The sequence below is a fragment of the Papio anubis genome, chromosome 19 (assembly GCF_008728515.1).
Source record: "Papio anubis isolate 15944 chromosome 19, Panubis1.0, whole genome shotgun sequence".
NCBI classification, from domain to species: Eukaryota; Metazoa; Chordata; class Mammalia; order Primates; family Cercopithecidae; genus Papio; species Papio anubis.
Genome location: NC_044994.1, coordinates 41,326,183 through 41,349,586, shown reverse-complemented (window position 1 = coordinate 41,349,586; position 23,404 = coordinate 41,326,183). Strand labels below are relative to the sequence as shown.

At 38.6% G+C, this 23,404-nt stretch overlaps 1 protein-coding gene and 1 long non-coding RNA gene across 6 annotated transcripts in view; one reads left to right on the top strand and one right to left on the bottom strand.

Annotated features, from left to right (window-relative positions):
* The window catches only part of DYM (dymeclin), a 154,651-nt gene extending 138,637 nt beyond the window's left edge, over window positions 1-16,014 (top strand). For 4 of the 5 annotated variants that reach the window (XM_031658820.1, XM_031658821.1, XM_031658822.1 and 1 more), the window contains one exon: window positions 9,471-9,944. In XM_031658820.1, the coding sequence (XP_031514680.1) occupies window positions 9,471-9,643 (173 nt within the window). In that variant the 3' untranslated portion in view covers window positions 9,644-9,944. Of the gene's footprint in view, window positions 1-9,470; window positions 9,945-14,946 lie in introns of those variants that run through there. The other variant, XM_031658824.1, reaches the window with a different exon arrangement.
* Window positions 15,089-21,799, bottom strand: LOC116271480. The gene is made up of 3 exons (XR_004180075.1): window positions 21,747-21,799; window positions 17,609-17,673; window positions 15,089-15,114 (listed from the first exon to the last, which is right to left on the bottom strand). It is a non-coding gene; the product is annotated as an uncharacterized LOC116271480 (long non-coding RNA).
* Window positions 21,800-23,404: the final 1,605 nt, after the last annotated feature.

Genomic DNA, 23,404 nt, shown 5'->3' with positions numbered 1-23,404 from the left:
CTTACATGGTTACCACTGAGATGTTTTCAGATCGTCAATGATTGTATGGGTATTTTGGTACAACAAAATGATATACTGTGATTCATTTGCTTTTAAGTTATATTTTTGTGTTTTAAAATTTTATTTGTATGTTTTCAGATTCTGGCAGAATTAGAAAATAATTGTGCTGATTATTTGAAATGTATTTATTTTGAAGGATTTTTAAAAATCATGTCTTTTAGTCTTTCATGTAGTCAGTGCAGCAGCAGCATAATTTAAGTAATCGGACCATAAATGTTAATAGTTTTTTATGATGGGCAAAGATGGGTGGAAAGAGGCAAGTTCTCTGGAAAAAACATCTTCATTCTTGTGTCTGAAGTTTATAACATCACATACATCTTCATAGTACATAAAACTCAATATTTAAGAAATATATTACATTTTCTTACTACAGATGTTGCCATATCTATTTTTCCCCCCATACCTGGTAGGCAGGTTAGATGTCGTTCTGATATTGAATGATAAAAATACCACACAATTTTTTGTACATGGGAACTTAAATTTATGGAGCCTAACTTGTATGTTAAATGATTAAAGAAATAAGAAATCTTTCTTTCTTCTTCTTTTCTTTTTTTAAGACAGGGTCTTGCTCTGTTGCCCAGGCTGGAGTGCAATAATGTGATCTCAGCTCACTGCAACCTCTGCCTCTCGGGCTTAAGCGATCCTCCCACCTCAGCCTCCTGAGTAGCTGAGACTACACGCATATGCCACTATACCCAGCTAATTTTTGTATTTGTTGTGGAGACTGGATTTTGCCATGTTGCCCAGGCTGGTCTCGAACTCCTGAGCTCAAGCCATCCACCCGCCTCAGCCTCTCAAAGTTCTGACCCCTGAGCCACCAGCCTGGCCTTTAAGCAATCTTAATAAACATGATTGCAGCACACAAAAAGAGTGAGCCAAACAGAAGAGAGAATGAAGAGCTCCAATGACCTTGGGATTCTTGGTATAACTTCCAGAGATGTACAGAAGCCAGTCAGTCATAAGATATGAATATCTGAATTCTCCCTGTTGGTTCTTTGTGGAGCTAGATGTTGCTTATTGGACTGGAGATGTAGTTTTACTCTTATTTTGCATAAAGTGAAAATGAATTAAATCCCTTTCAAAATGGGGCAAATATCGAAAACAGGTACAATTGCCAAACTGGAAATTAACGTTACATTTAAATTATAAAAGAAGGCAGTGCGCCAGTAGGAAATATTACTTTGTTAAGAATGTATTTAGGTGCAGCTGCTTTGATCTTTATTTAGTAAAACTGAATATGTATCTACTCTTTAACACACTGCCTCCATTCTTAGATGTACTCTATAGAGGAATTTGCACGTGTGTACCAGGAAGCCCATATAGAAATATTCGAAGTAGCATTTTTTGTAATGGTCCCAGGCTTGAAGCAAGTCAGAAGACTATCAATAGTGGCATGGATGAAAAGTACTATGTTCAATATACACAGCTGAAGGACCTACAGTTACTCATATAAACCTGGGTGACTCTTACAGCAAAATGTTTAGTGAAAAGCAAATTGCAAAAGAATACGTATAGTGTGAAAGTTCAATAGGCAAAACTGTATTTTTTGAAAACTGGCAAAACTAAACTATATCATTTAGGGTTTTATCTACAGGTGGTTCTGTGTATAAAGAAAAGGGAGGAAATGATTATCATAAACTTGTAAAATAATATTTGATTGGGAAGAAATTACCTATCCCTAGTTTACCGTGGATGACAGTGGCATGTAAGGGGATCGTGTTTTGTTCTTTAGATGTCTTTGGTTTGCTCGTTGACATTAATTTCTTATTTACTCTTGTTTTATATTTTTATATTCCACTTGCCTTATAATTGTGGTGGAATCCTCCTCCCAACCCCTGTTGTTTTAGTTTAGCAAAATTTCCTCTGGTATAGAGAAAGGTCAAATGCTTGGAATATGGGATCTGGGACTAAGTTTATCTATATATATGTGTCTTACAGCTATCTTAAGGCTGATGTAATTATTCTGTTTTTATATTTTCTTTCTTTTCTGTTCTTTTGTTTCTTTTCTTTTCTTTTCTTTTCTTTTTCTTTTCTTTTCTTTTCTTTCTCTTATTCTGTCACCCAGGCTGGAGTACAGTGGTGCGATCTTGGCTCACTGCAACCTCTACCTCCTGGGTTCAAGCAGTTCTCCTGCCTCAGCCTCCCGAGTAGCTGGGATTATAGATGCACACCACCATGTCCAGCTAATTTTTGTATTTTTCGTAGAGACGGGGTTTCACCATGTTGGCCAGGATGGTCTCAACATCGTGCGTGGCCTATATTTTCTTTTGATAGAGCTGAGCCTAGGCATGGAAATGGGGGAGAATAGTAGAGTTGGAGGTATAAGTAGTGGGAGGGGAAATGAGAGAGACCCAGAGAGAGAGTGAATGGGTAGTCATCATACCTACTTTAAATCTCCATGGCACTTTACAGATTCTAAATGACCTCACATGTGTGGGGTTTTGTTGTTGTTGTTGTTTTGAGATGGAGTCTCGCTCTGTCACCCAGGCTAGAGTGCAGTGGCGCCATCTCGGCTCACTGCAACCTCCATCTCCCAGGTTCAAGTGATTCTCCTGTGTCAGCCTCCTGAGTAGCTGGGATTACAGGCACCTACTACCACCCCAGATAATTTTTGTATTTTCAATAGAGACAGCATTTCACCGTGTTGGCCAGGCTGGTCTTGAACTCCTGACCTCCGGTGATCTGCCTGCCTTGGCCTCCCAAAGTGCTGGGATTACAGGTGTGAGCCACTGCGCCTGGCCACGTGTGTTTTTTTCATGTGATGTTTACAATAGCCCTTGGAGGTAAGTGGTGCAAGTCAAATGTCATCTTTATTGGTAATTTATTATGAATAAATTACCAGTGGCTTTATCGGACCCCACCACTTACCCAAAGTTAGCCCTGGGTCAGGGGCTTCCTCATTATTATCTCTTCTGTGGGTCACCAGAAAGATGTTACCAGAAAGGGGTCCCAATCCAGATCCCAAGAGAGGGTTCTTGGATCTTGCACGAGAAAGAATTCTAGGTGAATCTATACAGTAAAGTGAAAGTAAAGGAATGTTTATTAAGAAAGTAAAGGAGTCAGGTAGCGTGATGCCTCCAGCTTTGTTCTTTTGACTTAGGATCGTCTTGGAGATGCGGGCTCTTTTTTGGTTCCATAGGAACTTTAAAGCAGTTTTTTCCAATTCTGTGAAGAAAGTCATTGGTAGCTTGATGGGGATGGCATTGAATCTATAAATTACCTTGGGCATTATGGCCATTTTCACGATATTGATTCTTCCTATCCATGAGCATGGTATGTTCTTCCATTTGTTTATGTCCTCTTTTATTTCACTGAGCAGTGGTTTGTAGTTCTCCTTAAAGAGGTCCTTTACATCCCTTGTAAGTTGGATTCCTAGGTATTTTATTCTCTTTGAAGCAATTGTGAATGGAAGTTCATTCATGATTTGGCTCTCTGTTTGTCTGTTACTGGTGTATAAGAATGCTTGTGATTTTTGCACATTAATTTTGTATCCTGAGACTTTGCTGAAGTTGCTTATCAGCTTAAGGAGATTTTGGGCTGAGACAAAGGCTACAGTAACCAAAACAGCATGGTACTGGTACCAAAACAGAGATATAGACCAATGGAACAGAACAGAGTCCTCAGAAATAATACCACACATCTACAGCCATCTGATCTTTGATAAACCTGAGAAAAACAAGAAATGGGGAAAGGATTCCCTATTTAATAAATGGTGCCGGGATAATTGGCTAACCATAAGTAGAAAGCTGAAACTGGATCCTTTCCTTACTCCTTATATGAAAATTAATTCAAGATGGATTAGAGACTTAAATGTTAGACCTAATACCATAAAAACCCTAGAAGAAAACCTAGGTAATACCATTCAGGACATAGGCATGGGCAAGGACTTCATGTCTAAAACACCAAAAGCAACGGCAGCAAAAGCCAAAATTGACAAATGGGATCTAATTAAACTAAAGAGCTTCTGCACGGCAAAAGAAACTACCATCAGAGTGAACAGGCAACCTACAGAATGGGAGAAAATTTTTGCAATCTACTCATCAGACAAAGGGCTAATATCCAGAACCTACAAAGAACTCAAACAAATTTACAAGAAAAAAACAACCCCATCAAAAAGTGGGCAAAGGATATGAATAGACATTTCTCAAAAGAGGACATTCATACAGCCAACAGACACATGAAAAAATGCTCATCATCACTGGCCATCAGGGAAATGCAAATCAAAACCACAAAGAGATACCATCTCACACCAGTTAGAATGGCAATCATTAAAAAATCAGGAAACAACAGGTGCTGGAGAGGATGTGGAGAAATAGGAACACTTTTACACTGTTGGTGGGATTGTAAACTAGTTCAACCATTATGGAAAACAGTATGGCGATTCCTCAAGGATCTAGAACTAGATGTACCATATGACCCAGCCATCCCATTACTGGGTATATACCCAAAGGATTATAAATCATGCTGCTATAAAGACACATGCACACGTATGTTTATTGCGGCACTATTCACAATAGCAAAGACTTGGAATCAACCCAAATGTCCATCAGTGACAGACTGGATTAAGAAAATGTGGCACATATACACCATGGAATACTATGCAACCATAAAAAAGGATGAGTTTGTGTCCTTTGTAGGGACATGGATGCAGCTGGAAACCATCATTCTCAGCAAACTATCACAAGAACAGAAAACCAAACACCGCATGTTCTCACTCATAGGTGGGAACTGAACAATGAGATCACTTGGACTCGGAAGGGGAACGTCACACACTGGGGCCTATAGCGGGGAGCGGGGAGGGATTGCATTGGGAGTTATACCTGATGTAAATGATGAGTTGATGGGTGCTGACGAGTTGATGGGTGCAGCACACCAACATGGCACAAGTATACATATGTAATAAACCTACACGTTATGCACATGTACCCTAGAACTTAAAGTATAAAAAAAAAAAAAGGGCTGCCGGTTGCCCATTTTTATGGTTATTTCTTGATGATATGCTAAACAAGGGGTGGATTATTCATGCCTCTTTTTAGACCATATAGGATAATGTCTTGACATTACCATGGCATTTGTTAACTGTCCTGGCACTGGTGGGAGTGTAGAAGTGAGGACGCCCAGAGGTCACTCTCATTGCTATATTGGTTTTGGTGGGTTTTGGCCAGGTTCTTTACTGCAGCCTTTTTTTTTTTTTTTTTTTTTTTGAGACAGTCTCTGTTGCCTAGGCTGGAGTGCAGTGGTGTGATCTTGGCTCACTGCAACTGATAGCTTCAAGGACTAATTACAAGTGCATGTTCATAATGCCGCATCTCTGGCACCCACCTCTCTTCTAACTTTGTGGCACATGTGATTAGGACTCTGTTAGTCTTAGAGGTACCTAAATCTGTGCTTCCACTCTACCTTTGCTGTCTCAGAAAACCTACCTTCCATTTAGCTCTCAAAGCCAAGAGCTAACCCAACTGATGTAGGATTTTTCTTCTTAGTCGCTTTGCAAATTGTGGACTCCTGGTGGCGATGCCCCGCCTGGGCCTTGCTTGGCCATGCTGACGTGCCCCCGCTCACCTGTGTTATAGCTTGTACCCATGTTCAGCGGCTCCCAAGCTCTTGTACCATGCCCAAGAAGAATGAGGATATGCAGGACATTGAAGGGTGAGGAGGGCAGAGAAGAATTTTATTGAGCCATGAAAATGGCTTTCAGCAAAGAGGGGATGCATAGGGGATGCTTCCCTTACCTGAAGGTGGGAAAGTTCCCCCTGTGTGACTGGGTCCAGGCTCTCTTATAGACTCAGATTGGAGAGTGTGTGCTGATTGGTTTGTGAGTATGCAAAAAAGGTTAAAGTGAAGACACCACTCAAAGGTGGGCATGACACTGTAGAAAACCAATTAGGAAAGGGTCAGTATATGTAAAATGGGTGAAGGGTGGGTGGGGATCAGTCAGAGGAAAGCATGCCAAACAGGGAGACAAGTTCTCAATCCGGTCTGAAGATTTAACTTGCAGCTTGGCTTTCAGGCTTTAAACTGTCTTTGGCTTGGAGGTGAAGTTTCACTGGGGACCTGCCCCTATCCGCCTAGGCATTTGGCTGCCTCCTGCTGCTCTCACAACCTCTGTTCTTGATTTCATCCTTTACTTCCCCCAATCCCAATATGTCCTCAGTTATGCAGTCACACACAGTGCATTAACATAAGCAATAGCGAAGTTTATCAGCTATACCAGTGTTTGTAGCTTTCCTAGAGATGAAGATGGCCAGTGTATGACAAAAGAAAAAAGTCACCAGGAAAATATAAATATCCCAAGTTTGTAGGTACTTCTCCTCAATTTTACCTCCAGATCATCTGTCTGCCCCTTCCTCTCATAACCTTAACCTTCATCATCTCTCATGTGAATTCTTTTATTATTATTATTATACTTTAAGTTCTAGGGTACATGTGCACAACATGGAAGTTTGTTACATATGTATACATGTACCATGTTGGTGTGCTGCATCCATTAACTCATCATTTACATTAGGTATATCTCCTAATGCTATCCCTCCCCCATCCCCCCACCCCACGACAGGCCCCGGTGTATGATGTTCCCCACCCTGTGTTCAAGTGTTCTCATTGTTAAATTCCCACCTATGTGTGAGAACGTGAGGTGTTTGGTTTTCTGTCCTTGCTATGGTTTGCTCAGAATGATGGTTTCCAACTTCATCCATGTCCCTACAAAGGACATGAACTCATCCTTTTTTATGGCTGCATAGTATTCCATGGTGTATATGTGCCACATTTTCTTAATCCAGTCTATCATTGATGGACATTTGGGTTGGTTCCAAGTCTTTGCTATTGTGAATAGTGCCGCAGTAAACATCTCTCATGTGAATTCTTACAGACCTACCTTTTGTTACAGTCTTTTCTACACTTTTCTTTTGGAGAGAACTTTCTAAAACTTTATTGTGTTGGCTCTTATTTATACTCTTTTGGTGTGGATCTCACTGATAATAAGATTGTAAAGCCCTCAGTAGCACACAGTGACCATCATAACTGGCAGTTTGCCTGCCCGTTGATCCTCAGTTCCACTTACGTGATCTTTCCCTTCTCCAGCTGTGCCTTGTGCTTCTCTGCCTCTGTGGCTTCGGTCCTGTTGTCCCTCTGCTTAGACCTGTGCTGTCTCTAAGGAAACCTCTAGCCACATGTGACTTTTGAGCATTGAAATGCAGCTAGTTGAATTTATGTGTTCCAAGTGGAAAATACACACCAAATTCCAAAGATTTTTTAAAAATGTAAAATGCTTAATTCATCATTTTTATATTGATTGCATTGGAATGCTAATATTTTGCCTATATTGGATTAAATAAAATATATAATGTAATTATTTTTACCCATTTCTTTGTAACTTTTTAGTTGGCTACTAGAAAATTTAAAATTATGAATGTGGCCCTTATTGTTTGAATTGAACAACATTTGACTAGAATGCTTTATCTTCTTTTTGGCTTATCAAGTTCATCTGTAATCCTCTCGAGCGTATATGTTTTTTAATGTAAAAGCAACATTTTCTATAGTGTATTGAATTAGCAAGGTACTAAAATAAAGGGACATCTTAGCAACAAAGTGAAATGGCCTGGAAAATACAGATATGAGTATATACTCTGTATTTGGAAAATATAGAGAACTGTAAAGAAAAGTTAAAATATCTAATAATTATTTTGGCCAGACATAGTTACGGTTAATAGTTTGATATATCTGCCCTGTATATGTGACAAATATACATACATATACTCTCTTTCACATGTATATGCATAACTGAGGTCATACTTCAGGTATGTAATTTTACACATGCGGGGCCATCTTTTGTGCTCAGAAAGTAATACTGGCAGTTACTCGTGTGTTATACTAAGATTTTTATACTTTATTAAAGTAACATTTTCAAGTTTACCCTTTCCTTCAGCTTTTAAGTTCAGGGTAACTTCATTTGAATAAATTTTAGCAATAGCTTTCAAAAAGACCTTTGATTAATATTCACTGAACTCAGGTTAAACAGACTGAATCCCATGTAATTAATGTCATTTATAAACTTAGCTAATTAAATCTATTAAAATAATAAAACTGCCATCATGAATTTGATACGTTGGATTTTCTTTTTAATCACTTGACTTGTCTACCCAAAGCACTTCCTATTCTTAAACAATCATAGTATATCCAATGTAGTGGATTTCTAATTCTTTTAAGTATTTTGGTATTATTTACAAGCTTTGAGTTTTGTTGTCCTGGTGCTGCACGCATCCATGCTGTTTTTCCTTAACACAGGGATGGCTGGCTATACACTGAACCATTCTGTTGTCCCTGTGATAACTAAGAATTCTGGGTCCATGCCATCTGGATACGGTTGATTTCGACCCTTCCATGCACCCATGGGTTCAAGTTACATTAGTACTTTATCCTTCAGGGAGATTTATTTTGGCCAGTGTTTCTTAACCTTTTTTTCCTTTATTATTCCCCTAAGGATCTTTTTTGGGCCATTTTTTCCTAATTGTCATTTCTCCTGCAATGGCAGGAAATTTTAAGACCACAGATATACTATGTACTGATTATGTACTTTATATATCTGTGGTTTATACATTACAAAGTTAGGTTTAAAAAGCATTTGTTGTTTTTAGAGACAGGATGTTGCTCTGTCACCCAGGCTGGAGTGCAGTGGTGCAGTCATGGCTCACTGCAGCCTCGACTTCCTGGGCTCAAGCTATCTTCTTGCTTCAGCCTGCTGAGTAGCTGGAACTACAAGCATATACCACGACACCCAACTAATTATTTATTTTTTTATAGAGACAACATCTTTCTGTGTTGCCCAGGCTGGTCTCAAACTCCTGGCCTCTAGTCAGCCTCCTGCCTCAGCCTCTCAAAATGCTGGGATTATGATCATGAGCCACTGCACCCAGCCCAAAAATTTAGTTAAAAAAACAAACAAAAAACCTTTCAATCAGATTTTCAAGTTTGCCACCTTTGAGTGAAAATCCATAGTGTAAGCATAAATCTGCAGCCCTCTACTTAGGCTGACCCAGTTTTCTCCAAGTAAGGATTGCATTTTCTGTTCTTTTCATACCTTTCTGTCAGGCTTGGACATAACTCTCATAGATATTTAAATGATACTAAATTTCAATCTGCATTTTTTTATGCTCTTGTCTAGCTCTGCGGTAACAATACTAACATAATGCTAATGACAATACAGCTTTTAAAATCCTGTCTTGTTTATGTACCATTATGGTCTGTTTTCCATGCCATTAGTATTTCTTCATGAATGTAATTTTGATGGTGTATTATATGAATCTATCCAAGTTTATTTAGCCTTCAGCCTATGGTTGGTCATTTTGGTGGTTTTCAGTATTTTGCCATTCCAGATAACACTTTAATGAACATCTTTCTTCATTACACTGCAGTAGAACCTGCTGGCCCCACTCCCATGGGAGCCTTCCTACCTGAGCAGGAAGCCGTTGGACCCATCATTGCATCTGCCAGAGACCCCACAGGAAGCAAAAAGAAAAATGATTCCTCCGTTCTTTTCGCCTTCTCGTCTCCTGCCAGTGTCTCTCATTGTCAGACCCTAACCTGAAGCCAGCAGGCAAAGTAGTTTTGGGAATATAGCTTGCAAGTTTCTAGCTCCCTACAGTACAGATCATAGATGGGAGGGGTGGAAATGAAAGCAACAGACATGAAATAGCTGATACTGTGGTCTTTGTTTTAGAGAAAGTATATAATTCTCACGAAGGTACACAACTAGTAGACGGTAGGACTGGACTTTAAAGTCATTTCTGGCTTCAAAACCAGGATGTTTTCATGATACCGTCTATCTCTATCTTTATACTATATACATGTGTGTAAGATATATATATATGTGTGTGTGTGTGTGTGTATGAAGTGTCTGTTTATAAAATTTTAAAACATTGCATAAAGACATTCAAAGTTCTAAAAATTAAAAAGTAAGTTTAGCTATAATTCTGTCTCTGTAAAAAAAAATAGCTGGCCGGGCGCGGTGGCTCACACCTGTAATCCCAGCACTTTGGGAGGCCGAGGTGGGTGGATCACCAGACGTCAGGAGTTCGAGACCAGCCTGGCCAACATGGTGAAATCCCATCTCTACAAAAAATACAAAAATTAGCCGGGCGGTAGTGGCGTGCACCTGTTATCCCAGCTACTCTGGAGGCTGAGGCACGAGGAGTGCTTGAACCCGGGAGATGAAAGTTGTGAGCGGGGATGGCGCCACTACACTCCAGCCTGGCAACAAAGCAAGGCTCGGTCTTAAAAAAAAAAAAAAAAAAAAAGCTGTTTTTGGTCTTTCTCATTCTTTTTCAGTTTTTGTCCCTAGATATATGTATAGATTATATTTCAGCAAATTAAGTATTATAGTATTTATTGTTTGAAATGTTAAGTAATGTCATTTTATTTTGTCATTAGAGAATATTAAGGGTACATTATGAAAGTAAAATTGCATATTGCAATATTTTTGGAAAGCTGGAGTCCTACTAGAGAAAGGTGCAGTTTAAATCCAAGCTGTCACTTTTATTAATTTCAGTTCCTGACTTGGTCACATCAAGAAAGCAGGCAAATTCTTGCTGTCGAGCAGCTGAAGTCATTTTCCTCCTTCTTTTGGTTCCATGATTAATAGCACATGTTTTGAGTCACCTTGTTGCTTTTATTCGAAGGGGGGATGTTAGGGTACTTCTGCCAGTTTTCATGTTTTTAATGAAGCTCACTGGTTTATCTGGGCACAGTTGTTTCTTCTGATCTAAGTTAAAGAAAGGACATGAAGGACAGGGTATGGAAGGTAAACTATCTTTTCTGTCATATCAAGTGAAAAGGAGTATTCTTGGGGCACTGCAAAGGTTTTACTCAGATGAGGTTTGGCAGTGACTGTTAGTTGTACCCCTTCCTCATTTTAGCTGACTACATGCACACCAAGAATAGACCATATTTCTCATTCTTCTTTGCAACCAGGTGTGGTCCATATTTTGGTCAATGGAATATAAGTAGAAATAGTATGGGAAAATGTGCAGGTAGAATTCTTAAAGTAAGTACATACACTCATCTTTTTCCTGGTGACTTGAATGAAGATGTGATGGCTGGAGCTGGTTTAGCCATCCTGGACCATGGGTAACCTTAAGAATGGAGACAATCCACAGTGAAGCAACAGAAGAAAAGGAGCCTGGCTTTTGACCATCATGAGGCAATATGCAAGCTCTGCTGCCCTTACTTTTGGACTTTTGTTGAAGCCATTATTATACAGGCCTGTAACTCTCCCTAATCCTTACTTATACTAGGATATAACATATAGTAGATGAAGGCAAGACCATGATATAATAAACTAGCTTTCTAGATTGAATTATTTGCAGAAGTGATTATCAGAACTTCATAACAAGCAGATGAGAGTGGGATGAGAGAGAACCATGTATTATACTCCTCACTTTCTGGGTACCAGTTTGTGTCCTCAGTCTCCCGATATTTTCGTCATACTCTTCACAAAATAAAACATTTAAATCCAGAGTAGAAGAAACAACAAAAATACAGTTAATTACATGAAAAATCTTCTTTGTTAAACCGACCCTGAATCCTGAGAATCATAGTAATTCACAGGTTGTTGAGAAAGTCATTAGAGTGCTCTTTAAGCTTAGCCTTTAGAGTGGAAGAAAGTAAGTGCATAACTCATTTATGGATCGAGGAGTTTGTTAGAAGCCTGTTACCACATGCTTAGGTTTCATAGTTTATCTTATAAATAAATGCATATTTGAAGTTCTACTTTGGTAAATATATCCATGTTTGTTTTATTACAGAAAAGATGTAATCACATGCCAGTTCAATTACTTAATTAACTTCCTTGAATTCCTTTTAGAAAATTAATGTTCCAGGAAAATGTCATTCTGTGGTTTTGCTTATTCCTAGTGCACCATGGGCTGTCTCCAAGAGTTCACATATCCCAGTTTAAGAAGCAGGATAATATGTGATTTGTGCCTAAAGGAGTTTCTGAGCCAACTGGAGTTTTCTTTCTTTTCTGAGTGATGTGGTATATTACAAAAAACATAAAACCTAGACTTAAGCCTGCTAGTTTTCTGACCTTAGAAGGGGAAAAAAAATAATTAAATCTCCACTTCTGGGTAACTTTTGTGATCTGAAGTTTTAATTTGTTGTGTTATATCTCTGCTATTCACTTTTATTCTGAAAATGCCCTGTCAAGCTTATTGGACCTTCTTATTCTATTCATGTCTCTGGTCTCCTAGAATTTCCATTTCGCTTCCATTTGCATTTTGGGTAATTTCCTTGGATTTATCTTTCAGTCCACTAATCTTTTCAGCTGTATCTGATCTACTATGAAATACTTTCATTGATGTTTTCTAATGTGTGAGTTATAATGTGTGTGCAATAAAGTACACATCTTAATTGTACAACTAGATGCAGATCTAAGTAAGTGATTAAGTAAGGTGAGGACTTAGAATGGACTATTGGTAAATGAATGGAGCTGGTACAATGAAAGTTGGTGGCCACTTTGTCTTGAATCATTTATTTGGAATGGTGTTTAGGAAGCTAATTAGGATGGGTTGAAGGGAGAAAGGAAGTCAGAGTATAGGCAGAAAAATAAGGCAACAAATGGAAGGGGGCATGGATTCTAGGGAGATTTTTTTGTTTTTGTTTTTGATTGGAAAATTTTACATGTTTGTACACTGTGATAAGAATAATTCAACTTATTTCCACAAATATTTATTGAATGCCTACATTTCATTGAGCTTACATTTTATTCAAAGCAGAAAGATTGATATTCCTAAATATAGGAGGAAGTATATTTCATCCCTTTTATAACAGGAGTGAAGGCAGAATATGTACATGTTGATGCAGATGAATGTGTAGATTTTAAGGTGGAAAGACAAGGTAGTTCTTTTCTGATAGATTCCATCTTTCAGTTAAAAAGAGGTGAAAGTCAGCTCAGCATGAAGATTAGGGATTGTTGTTAGAAATTTAAAGAGAACAGTAGGAGAGTCAGGTGTCCCCAGGGAGTAGATCAATGTAGTAGGATTGCTGGGCAGAGCTGGGGGTGCACTTGAGATTTGTGGTGATGAACTTAAGAGCAAGTGGAATGGTTATGTTGTTCTTTAGCTATATGTAACTGCCCTGGGACATGGAGTAGGTGGAGAGTTGGATTTAATCAAGGTTAGGGTTTTGCCAGGCAAGTATGAAGGAAAAGAGTAGTGAGGGAATTGGGAAGGCATCAGCAAGAAAATGATTTCAGTACTGAACTGCGGAATCCTAGTTGGGTGAGGAGGGAAGTGAGGACATAAAGGTGGCTATGGGACAATGAGAAAAGTAGTAGAGAGAACAGAGCGGGTCAAAAACTATTTGAGTCAGGACTGGAGGAAATGACCTGAATGCTGGGAAGTGGTAGTCAGGGAGTGGAATGCATGAATTCAGAATTGTAGTGGCAGTGCAGTTACCAGTGGAGAGAATATCTAGGCAGGATGAGACTAAGGGGCTGGGTAGCTGAGGTACAATAGAGGAAGTGAGCAAGCAGATTGAGGACTTAGAGGCCGTGTTGTTGGGTGCCTTGTCTGCAGGAACGTAGAAATTTACAAAATGAGCACGAGAGTAGTGTGGAGGGAAATACAATGAGCAAGGTGCTCAGATTATCAGAAAATGAGCAGGAGTGGTGGTGATGTCTGCAGATGACTCAAGCAAGAAAGGTTGATGAATGGAGTAGTCTCATGGGCTATTTCAAGGTAGCTGGGATGTTTGAAGAGAAATGATTTGGAAGCAGTAATGAAGAGTCATCTCCGTGGTACGTTGCTTGTGGAGAGAGAGCTAAGAGGTCACCACTTGAAAAGCCTTCTGAGAAAGAGCTGTCCTCAGAGGACACCCAGGTTTCTGTTCAAGGAGGCTGAGATTGACAATACAGAGGGTTTTTTCCTAATGAAAATGTGTGCTCCAGAGGGCTCAGTGGAAGGGCTGGGATGGAGAGAGCTGTGGGTGATAAAAGGGATATAAAGCATAATATGATAATGTTGATGTTTTAGGGGAAGGTAGGCAATGAGTTCTGATTCTAGCTTTTGACAGTTTGTCATGGTAAGGCTGTTGGCCTCCTGGCCAGGGAAGTGGGTCTCCTACTTGAAGGATTGAGAGCTGTGGGAGCCTCTTTTATATCCTGCTGGTTCGTTATATTCTGGCAGGGGCAGGATGTTTGCAGACTATGGTCTTAACAGTCCGTGCATCACCGTATTGTGTAGGGTTAACCAGAGAACCCACAACCATCTTTGACCATTTTGAAGTTAACAGAAACTTATAATTGAAAAAGCTAGAGATGCATCAGTTGAAGACTATGATCAATATAAAACCAAATGCATCAATAACAGAACATCCTTCTTCCAAACTGCAGGATTCCAGACACCTGTGGTGTATGTCTGTGTGTGCATGTATGTGAATGAGGAGCTCTGCAGCACAAACAAGCATTGCATGCATAGCAGCCAGACTCTTTTGTAGGCGACTTAGTTAGGGTGTCCTGTAAATTCTAGTAATTTTCCCCCCATGTATATGAAAACCAAATGCAATATCCCATAATTCATTTAGTAAATTAATACTAAGTTGGTATTAATCATAGTAGTAAAAATGAAAATGAAAGGTACATACTTTATGCCATTCATTTATATGAACATAGGAAAGCACTTGAACTTTTGGCCTGTCTGTGTGGTCCTTCAGAATTGGGCAGTGGAACATCCTGTGGGAAGCACTGTCATGTGGCTGCCTCACAGCCTGCCCTCTCTTTTCAGCCTTACCTCACTGTATAGCTCCAGCCAAAGTACCACATACACCAGAGGGTCACACCTGACCAGCTTTGAATCATTCCTTACACTGAAATGCCTTCCTCCTCTCTACCTGCAGATCTGTGTCTCTCCAGCACACTCCAGGCCGTAGGCAGCCTTCTTTTGGAAGCTCTCCTGGAGTTCCCTAGCAGACTTCGTTCTCTGTGTTCCAGGACTTGGTAAACTTCTCATTGTATGGTACTAGAATGACACTTCTGCTCGTCGTCTTCTTTAAAATGATGGGCACCTTAAATGTAGTGACAACAATTTATTCTTTGAGGAATTTGAGCAGGCCTGCAAAGAGACTGTTTAGTGAATAGCTTGTTTAAGGAATGAACCATAAAGAAAGGGGCAAAATGCCTAAGAGAGATTGTCCCTTAGGAGAAATCAGGAAATGCAGATGCGATACCAAGATGAACAGATAGCAGAAGAGGCAACAAATCAAAACAAGCAAACACAAAAACCACAAAATTGCATTTTTTTGGACTAGTAACTATTTCCTTGTGGATATGGGGTTCTGTGGATGACGATGAAGGAGTGAGAGAGAAGTCTGGAAAGATAATTTGGAGCTAGACTCACTGCAAACCACAAAATGTTATTCTCTAGAACAAATAGATTGAATTTAGGCCTGTTAAATACCAGGTGCTGAAGTTCTATTCTATAGCAGATGCTAAACTTGCTATTATTTTCAGCCAAGGTGAGGGGCCCCCTTTAAGGTTTTGGAGTAGGAGAGGCATGGCCTGGTGGTTGAGAGCATCAGTTTTAGAGTTGGAACAACATGGATGCACATCTGCGTAGCATTCTGTTATGTCAGTAAGGGACTTAACTGCTTTGAGCTTTAATTCTTTATGGGTAAAATTGGGTGAATAAAAATGCTAGTGAGATTTTAATGTAGTAATTTTTGTGGATCATCATTAAATAGCAGAAGCTGCTGTTTTTCTTCCCCCTTACTTCTCTTCTTTCACTCGTTCCCCCACCCCCGCCTTCAACAGTTCCTTGAGTATGGTGGACTTTAAACTTTATGGATCATACATCCCATCAATATAACCTTTTGAAGCAGCACCCTGATTTAAGTGAATTGATTTAGAAATTATATAATGCATAGTTATATTAATTATGACATCTACAAATTGATATTTTTCCAAGGATAAGATTAAATAAAAATTTTAAAGCATTTAAAAATTGTGTTTTCACAATAAGAAAATCTTTTATATTGGAAAAACTATTAATGATCATCTGAATAAGTTTTATAAAATGCTTTGCTAATCATGATGGCTTAATGATATCATTGTTTAATGTTGGAAGGAACAGTATCTATTTAGAGCCATGTTCATTGTTAATAATGGTGGATGTAAATCTGTATCTCAGAGAGTCTTGGTAATGGATAGAAGAGCAGTCTTCTTCAGAGATCTGATTAATATTGTCTTTGTTCTTAGGTCACAAAATGGCTAACAGAGCTTTTTTTGTGTCATTGTCATTGACTTGTACTCAGATCATTAATGATTTCTTTGCACGCAAATTTTAAAATAGTTTTATGATTCCATTATTTTTAAATGGAATTTTATGAGAATCAGTTTAGTTAAACCTAGGTGGTAGGATTATGTGCACTAAACCACTATGTGTCTCATTTTGCGAGAGAGAAGGAAGGAGAGGGTGCCTGTCACTCCTGTTGCATGGCAGGGCTGCACTCTTCTCTCAGAATACCTAGGACACCACACATGACTGTGACTTCCTGACAGATGGACCAAGTGCAGGTGCCAGTGTCAGGCTGGATTGTGCATACTGCTGAAGCTTAGCTGCTGCATATTTCTGAGATGAAAAACAAAGCTCTAATATTTTCTTTCCTCACCTGCTTTGGAGACTACTAGTGTTAATGTATGCCTATTAACTGCTTATTGAAATGAATTGAATGCTTTGAGGATAGTTTTTCAATTTCATAAATACTTTCAGATCATTCCTATCACTCCTGTTTGCATATTTCACATTTACTACATGTAACTTTCTTTTTTGGATTACTGATGTCTTGGGAACCTTTTTTTGTTTGTTTTTGAGACGGAGTCTTGCTCTGTTGCCCAGGTTGGAGTGCAGTGGTGTGATCTCGGCTCTCTGCAAGCTCCGCCTCCTGGGTTCACATAATTCTTCTGCCTCAGCCTCCTGAGTATCTGGGAGCCTCCCGAGTATCTGAGACTATAGGCGCCCATCACCACCCCTGGCTAATTTTTTTGTATTTTTAATAGAAACGGGTTTCACTGTGTTAGCCAGGATGATCTCGATCTCCTGACCTTGTGATCTGCCTGCCTTGGCCTCCCAGAGTGCTGGGATTACAGGTGTGAGCCACCACACCCGGCCCGGGAACCTTCTTAATTCTTTTTGAGGAGTAAAGGCATACACATTTATTTAACATGTATACATGGTAGCCTCCTAATGAATATCCCATATTAGAATGAAGACCTCTTGATTCATTAATTTGAAATCTTCTTTTTCAAATACTTACATGTGTCCCTTTATTTCAAAGATTTTAGTTTTACAGTGCTTCCTGAACTCCCATCTTATTCCTCTCTTTAGGTTAATGACTTTGCTATTGCTAACTTTAAGGTTTGAGGCACTGTGCTCCATAACTCAGGCTTTCTTCTTGGTATTATCAATGAAATCAAAATAGAGTTTTGGGGAGAAACTCTTTCTATCTTTCCTTGAATATTACTTTCAACCAGGGAGTAGTAGTTACCCAAGAATTCTTTTACCTTTGGCCCATGATGATCTTGCACAGAACCAATCCTTAATTCCCAGAAAACTCACAGCCAGAGACCTATATGGAAAACATGACTTACTGGAGGTAGGAATATATCTATACAATGTACTTTATTACATCTGCTGTAATTTGGTTTCTATTTACTCCTTCATAAGTAGAACTAAAGTTCACTTGAGTTTTTGCAATATAAGCAATTAGCATAAGATTTTCCTATGTAGAAACTTTGTTTTTTGGTTTTGTTTTTTTGGAGATGGAGTCTTGCTGTATTGTCTGGGCTTGAGTGCAGTGGCACAGACATCAACTCAGTGTAATTTCTGCTTCCCAGGTTCAAGCAGTTCTTCCGTCTCAGCCTCCCAAGTAGCTGGGACTACAGGCATGCACCACCATGCCTGGCTAATTTTTAGTGTTTTAGTAGAGACAAGGTTTCACTGTGTTGCCCAGGCTGGTCTCAAACTCCTGAGCTCAGGCAACCTGCCCACCTCAGCCTCCCAGAGTGCTAGGATTACAGGAGTGAGCCACGGCATCCAGCCTACTATGTAGAAACTTTTATTTACAGTTTCCAAATTCATTCTTTTTGGTTACTATATTGTTAAAGTTAAGAAGTTTATTTATGTTTTTGAGTATATCAAAATATATATAGTAGATTGTTTCTGATAAAGTCTCATACATAATTCAGGCTTCAATCTAGATTTTTATATGGAGAAAGAATTTCATATGAATATATAACATATAGAGAGCATGATATAAAATGTATACATTTTATGTATACATTATTTATATAAATGTATACATTTTATGTATATACACATATACGTATATACATATATAATATATATTTATATGTATATATCTGTTTATATATAAATATATATTTATATATTGAGCATGATATATGAAGTATATATTTTATATTTTTATATACATATAAATATATAATATACATCTATTTGTATAATATATACATTATATTATATAATATATAATATATAAATAATATATAAAATATATAAATGTGTATATTAAATATATAAATATATGTATATATTATATACATATGAAATATACACATATTTATATATACATTTTACATATAAATATATACTTTATATATCATGCTCAATATATAAATATAATATATATTTTATATGTATATTCATATGAAATTCTTTCTCCGTATAAAAATCAAGATTGAAGCCAGAATTATGTAAGAGATTTTATCAGAAACAGTCTACAATATATATCTTGATACACTCAAAAACATAAAGAATAAACTTCTTAACTTTAACAATATAGTAACCAAAAAGAATGAATTTGGAAATTACAAATTTTATATATAAAATATATATTTTATATGTATATAAAATATAGATTTTTTTTTTTCTTGAGATGGCGTCTCGCTCTGTCATCCATGCTGGAGTGCAATGGTACAATCTCAGCTCACTGCAAGTTCCACCTCCCAGGTTTACACCATTCTCCTGCCTCAACCTCCCGAGTCGCTGGGACTACAGGTGCCCACCACCACACCCAGCTAATTTTTCGTATTTTCAGTAGAGACGAGATTTCACCATGTTAGCCAGGATGGTGTTGATCTCCTGACCTCGTGATCCGCCCACCTCAGCCTCCCAAAGTGCTAGGATTACAGGCATGAGCCACCACGCCTGGATCGTACGAATATTTTTACATAAAATGTAAAAAATCAATCTGTAAAAATGCAAAATTTTAAAAATTCTCATTGTTTTCCTATTTAATGTAATACGAAAGATTGTGCTAGATCCTAGGAGTACAAAGGAATCAAACCCTGGTGAAGGAGGGAAGGCCCTCTCTCAGGGAACCCACAGTTTAGCAGGAAAGATGGGTATGCATGCCAGGGCTGTGTAGTAGTGGAGGGTGGACAGGGTGTTGCAAAGTTAAAGTCTGTATATCGTAGAGGAACCGTTTTAGGAACAGGTCTTGTTTTGTTTGAAGAAGGAGTCTCTGGTGGTGGTATACACTGTCAGATGCTTAGAGACTTGTCTGTTTTCCTAAAGGGTAATATTTCCAAAACTTCAGCCACATCCATGCCACTGCCATGATTTTGTCTTATATGAGTACAACTTGAATTCCAGTTTACTTAGTTCACTTTAGAATGACTTACTTTTTCAAAATTGTAAGCTTATTATTTACTTTATTCTTTTACTATATGGTAAAGTCCTTGACCCTTCTGAGATTGATATGCTAGTTATATATATGTCTAATATACATAACTATTAAAGATTTTTTTTTAAGTTTTCCTCTGCTTACACCGTCATCATTGATCCATGTACCGTTTTGGGAAACACTGCTTTGGGGGATGACAGCGGGACATATGGAACAAAGTTTCTGGGAACCAGACATGGATTTGTTTAAAGGAAGGGTTGTCTGTCCCTCCAAGCTGGTAGCACCCTTTCCTGTTTCATGGATCATAGTTAATTTGTTTATTGTTTTTGCATATGTGGGTGAGATAGGATTTATCTCCGAGGGCACAAGACTTTTTTTTTTTTTTTTTTGAGACGGAGTCTTGCTCTGTTGCCCAGGCTGGAGTGCAGTGGCGCAATCTCGGCTCACTGCAAGCTCCGCCTCCCGGGTTCACGCCATTCTCCTGCCTCAGCCTCCCGAGTAGCTGGGACTACAGGCGCCCGCCGCTGCGCCCAGCTAATTTTTTCTATTTTTAGTAGAGACGGGATTTCACCATGGTCTCGATCTCCTGACCTTGTGATCCACCCGCCTCGGCCTCCCAAAGTGCTGGGATTACAGGCGTGAGGCACCGCGCCCGGCATGACTTTTACATTTATTTTGTTTCCTTTTATGCTTTATGTTTTAAAATATTACCTGGCTCATCTAAGTTTCTCATATATGTTTATTGTAGGGATACAAGAACCAGGAGTTTTACTGAGACAGCTGAATTCTAGTACCTTTCAGGGTTGTTCATTTTTGAAAACATGTAAACAGGAATCAATCTTCGTAATTACTTAAATATTTCAGTGGATTTTTTCAACTTTTCAGAAACAGTTCTGTTTTCTATTCTTCAAGGAATTAAACTTTTAAAAATCTTTCATATGGCGTATATTATGCCAGATTATAAGTCAGAGAGATTCTGACAGAGTTTTTTTTTTTTTTTTGGAGACAGAGTTTCGCACTTGTCACCCAGGGTGGAATGCAATGGTGCAGTCTCAGCTTACTGCAACCTTTGCCTCCCAGGTTCAAGCAGTTCTCCTGTCTCACCCTCCTGAGTAGCTGGGATTACAGGCACTCGCCACCAGGCCTGGTTAATTTTTGTATTTTTTAGTAGAGACGGGGTTTCACCATGTTGGCCAGGCTGGTCCTGAACTCCTGACCTCAGGTAATCTACCTGCCTTGGCCTCCCAAGGTGCTGGGATTACAAGCATGAGCCACCATGCCCAGCCGCTTCTGACAAATTTGAAACTACAAAGGAGGATAAAATGTTTTACTGTGCTATGAATTTTAAAAAACATTTTTCCTTTTTCCCCCTGTGTTTTTTTTCTTTCTTGAGATGGTCAAAGCATTCCTTTTGGGAGACAGGATGGGTTAGTACTATCATGTTGTTTTGTGTTAGGAAAATTGAGTTTGACTCAAAACTGTTTTAGGAACTAGCAGTCACCAGATATTTCAAGAGTGCTTTAAGTGTAAACACATGTAAAAAGGTGAAACTATTAGTGACCCTTTTTTCTCCTTTCCTAGCATTATAACATGATTGGCTGTCGTTCAAGGTTGTGTATGTTACTGTTTTACATTCATTTTTAGGCTGGCAAAAATAGGTGTTGGAGACTGTGTTTTCTTAATATATATGTTGATTACATAGAAGAAGTGATACTTGAGGATTATGCCCTTTAATAAAGATGCAACAGCAAGTATGATTTTTTTTTCTGATTACACCAACACTGTTTCTTTTAGGAAACATTGTTGTTCTAAGGCTGTGCTATTAATTTTTTTCTATTTAAATTTTATTGTTTCTTTTGCTGTATGTTCATTTTAGAAATCAAAGTATTTTGATGAGGAAAAAAATCACCCAGCATATAAACATAAGCACTGTGAGCATACTATATACCCGTCACCATCATTATCGTCATCGATCTACACAGAGGGATACATACTGTGCTTTTCTTGTTCTTCATGGTAAACTTTTTAAGTGTAACTTACAGAAAAGTGCATAATTAGCATGTGGCTCAAGTAATTATTATAAAGTGAATGTGTTCAGTCAGGTGAAATAATTCCAGCACTCCAGAACCTTCTCTCCAACACTCTAACAAACAAATGGAGAAACATTCCATGCTCATGGATAGAAAGAATCAATATTGTGAAAATGGCCGTACTGCCCAAAGTAATTTATGGATTCGATGCCATCCCCATCAAGCTACCATTGACTTTCTTTACAGAATTAGAAAAACCTACTTTAAATTTCATATGGAACCAAAAAAGAGCCTGTATACCAAGACAATCCTAATCAAAAAGAACAAAGTTGGAGGCATCATGCTACCTGACTTCAAACTATACTTAAGACTACAGTAACCAAAACACCATGGTACTGGTACCAAGACAGATATATAGACCAATGGAACAGAACAGAGGCCTCAGAAATAACACCATGTATCTACAACCATCTGATCTTTGACAAACCTGACACAAACAAGCAATGGGGAAAGGATTCCCTATTTAATCAGTGGTGTTGGGAAAACTGGCTAGCCATATGCAGAAAACTGAAACTGGACCCCTTCCTTAGACTTTATACAAAAATTAACTCAAGATGGATTAAAGACTTAAACGTAAGTTCTAAAATCATAAAAACTCTGGAAGAAAACCTGGGCAGTACCATTCAGGACATAGGCATGGACAAAGACTCCATGACTAAAACACCAAAAGCGATGACAACAAAAGCCAAAATTGACAAATGGGATCTAATTACACTAAAGAGCTTCTGCACAGCAAAAGAAACTGTCATCAAAGTGAACAGGCAACCTACAGAATGGGAGAAAATTTTTGCAATCTGTCTGTCTGACAGAGGGCTAATATCCAGAATCTACAAGAACTTAAACAAATTTTCAAGGAAAAAAGCAAACAACCCCATCAAAAAATGGGTGGAGGATATGAACAGACACTTCTCAAAAGAAGATATTTACGCAGCCAACAAACATATGAAAGCTCATCATCACTGGTTATTAGAGAAATGCAAATCAAAACCACAGTGAGATCCCATCTCATGCCAGTTAGAATGGTGATCATTAAAAAGTCAGGAAACAGCAGATGCTGGAGTGGATATGGAGAAATAGGAACACTTTTATAGTGTTGATGGGAGTGTAATTTAGTTCAGCCATTGTGGAAGACAGTGTGGTGATTCCTCAAGGATCTAGAATCAGAAGTACCATTTGACCCAGCAATCCCATTACTGGGCATATACCCAAAGGATTATAAATCATTCTGCTATAAAGACACATGCACACGTTTGTTTATTGCAGCACTATTCACATAGAAAAGACTTGGAACCCACACAAATGCCCATCAGTGATAGACTGGATAAACATATACACCATGGAATACTATGCAGCCATAAAAAAGGATGAGTTCATGTCCTTTGCAGGGACATGGATGAAGCTGGAAACCATCATTCTCAGCAGATTAACACAGGAACAGAAAACCAAACACCGCATGATCTCACTCATAAGTGGGAGCTGAACAATGAGAACACATGGACACAGGGAGGGGAACATCACACGCCGGGGCCTGTCATGGGGTGGGGGGCTAGGGGAGGGATAGC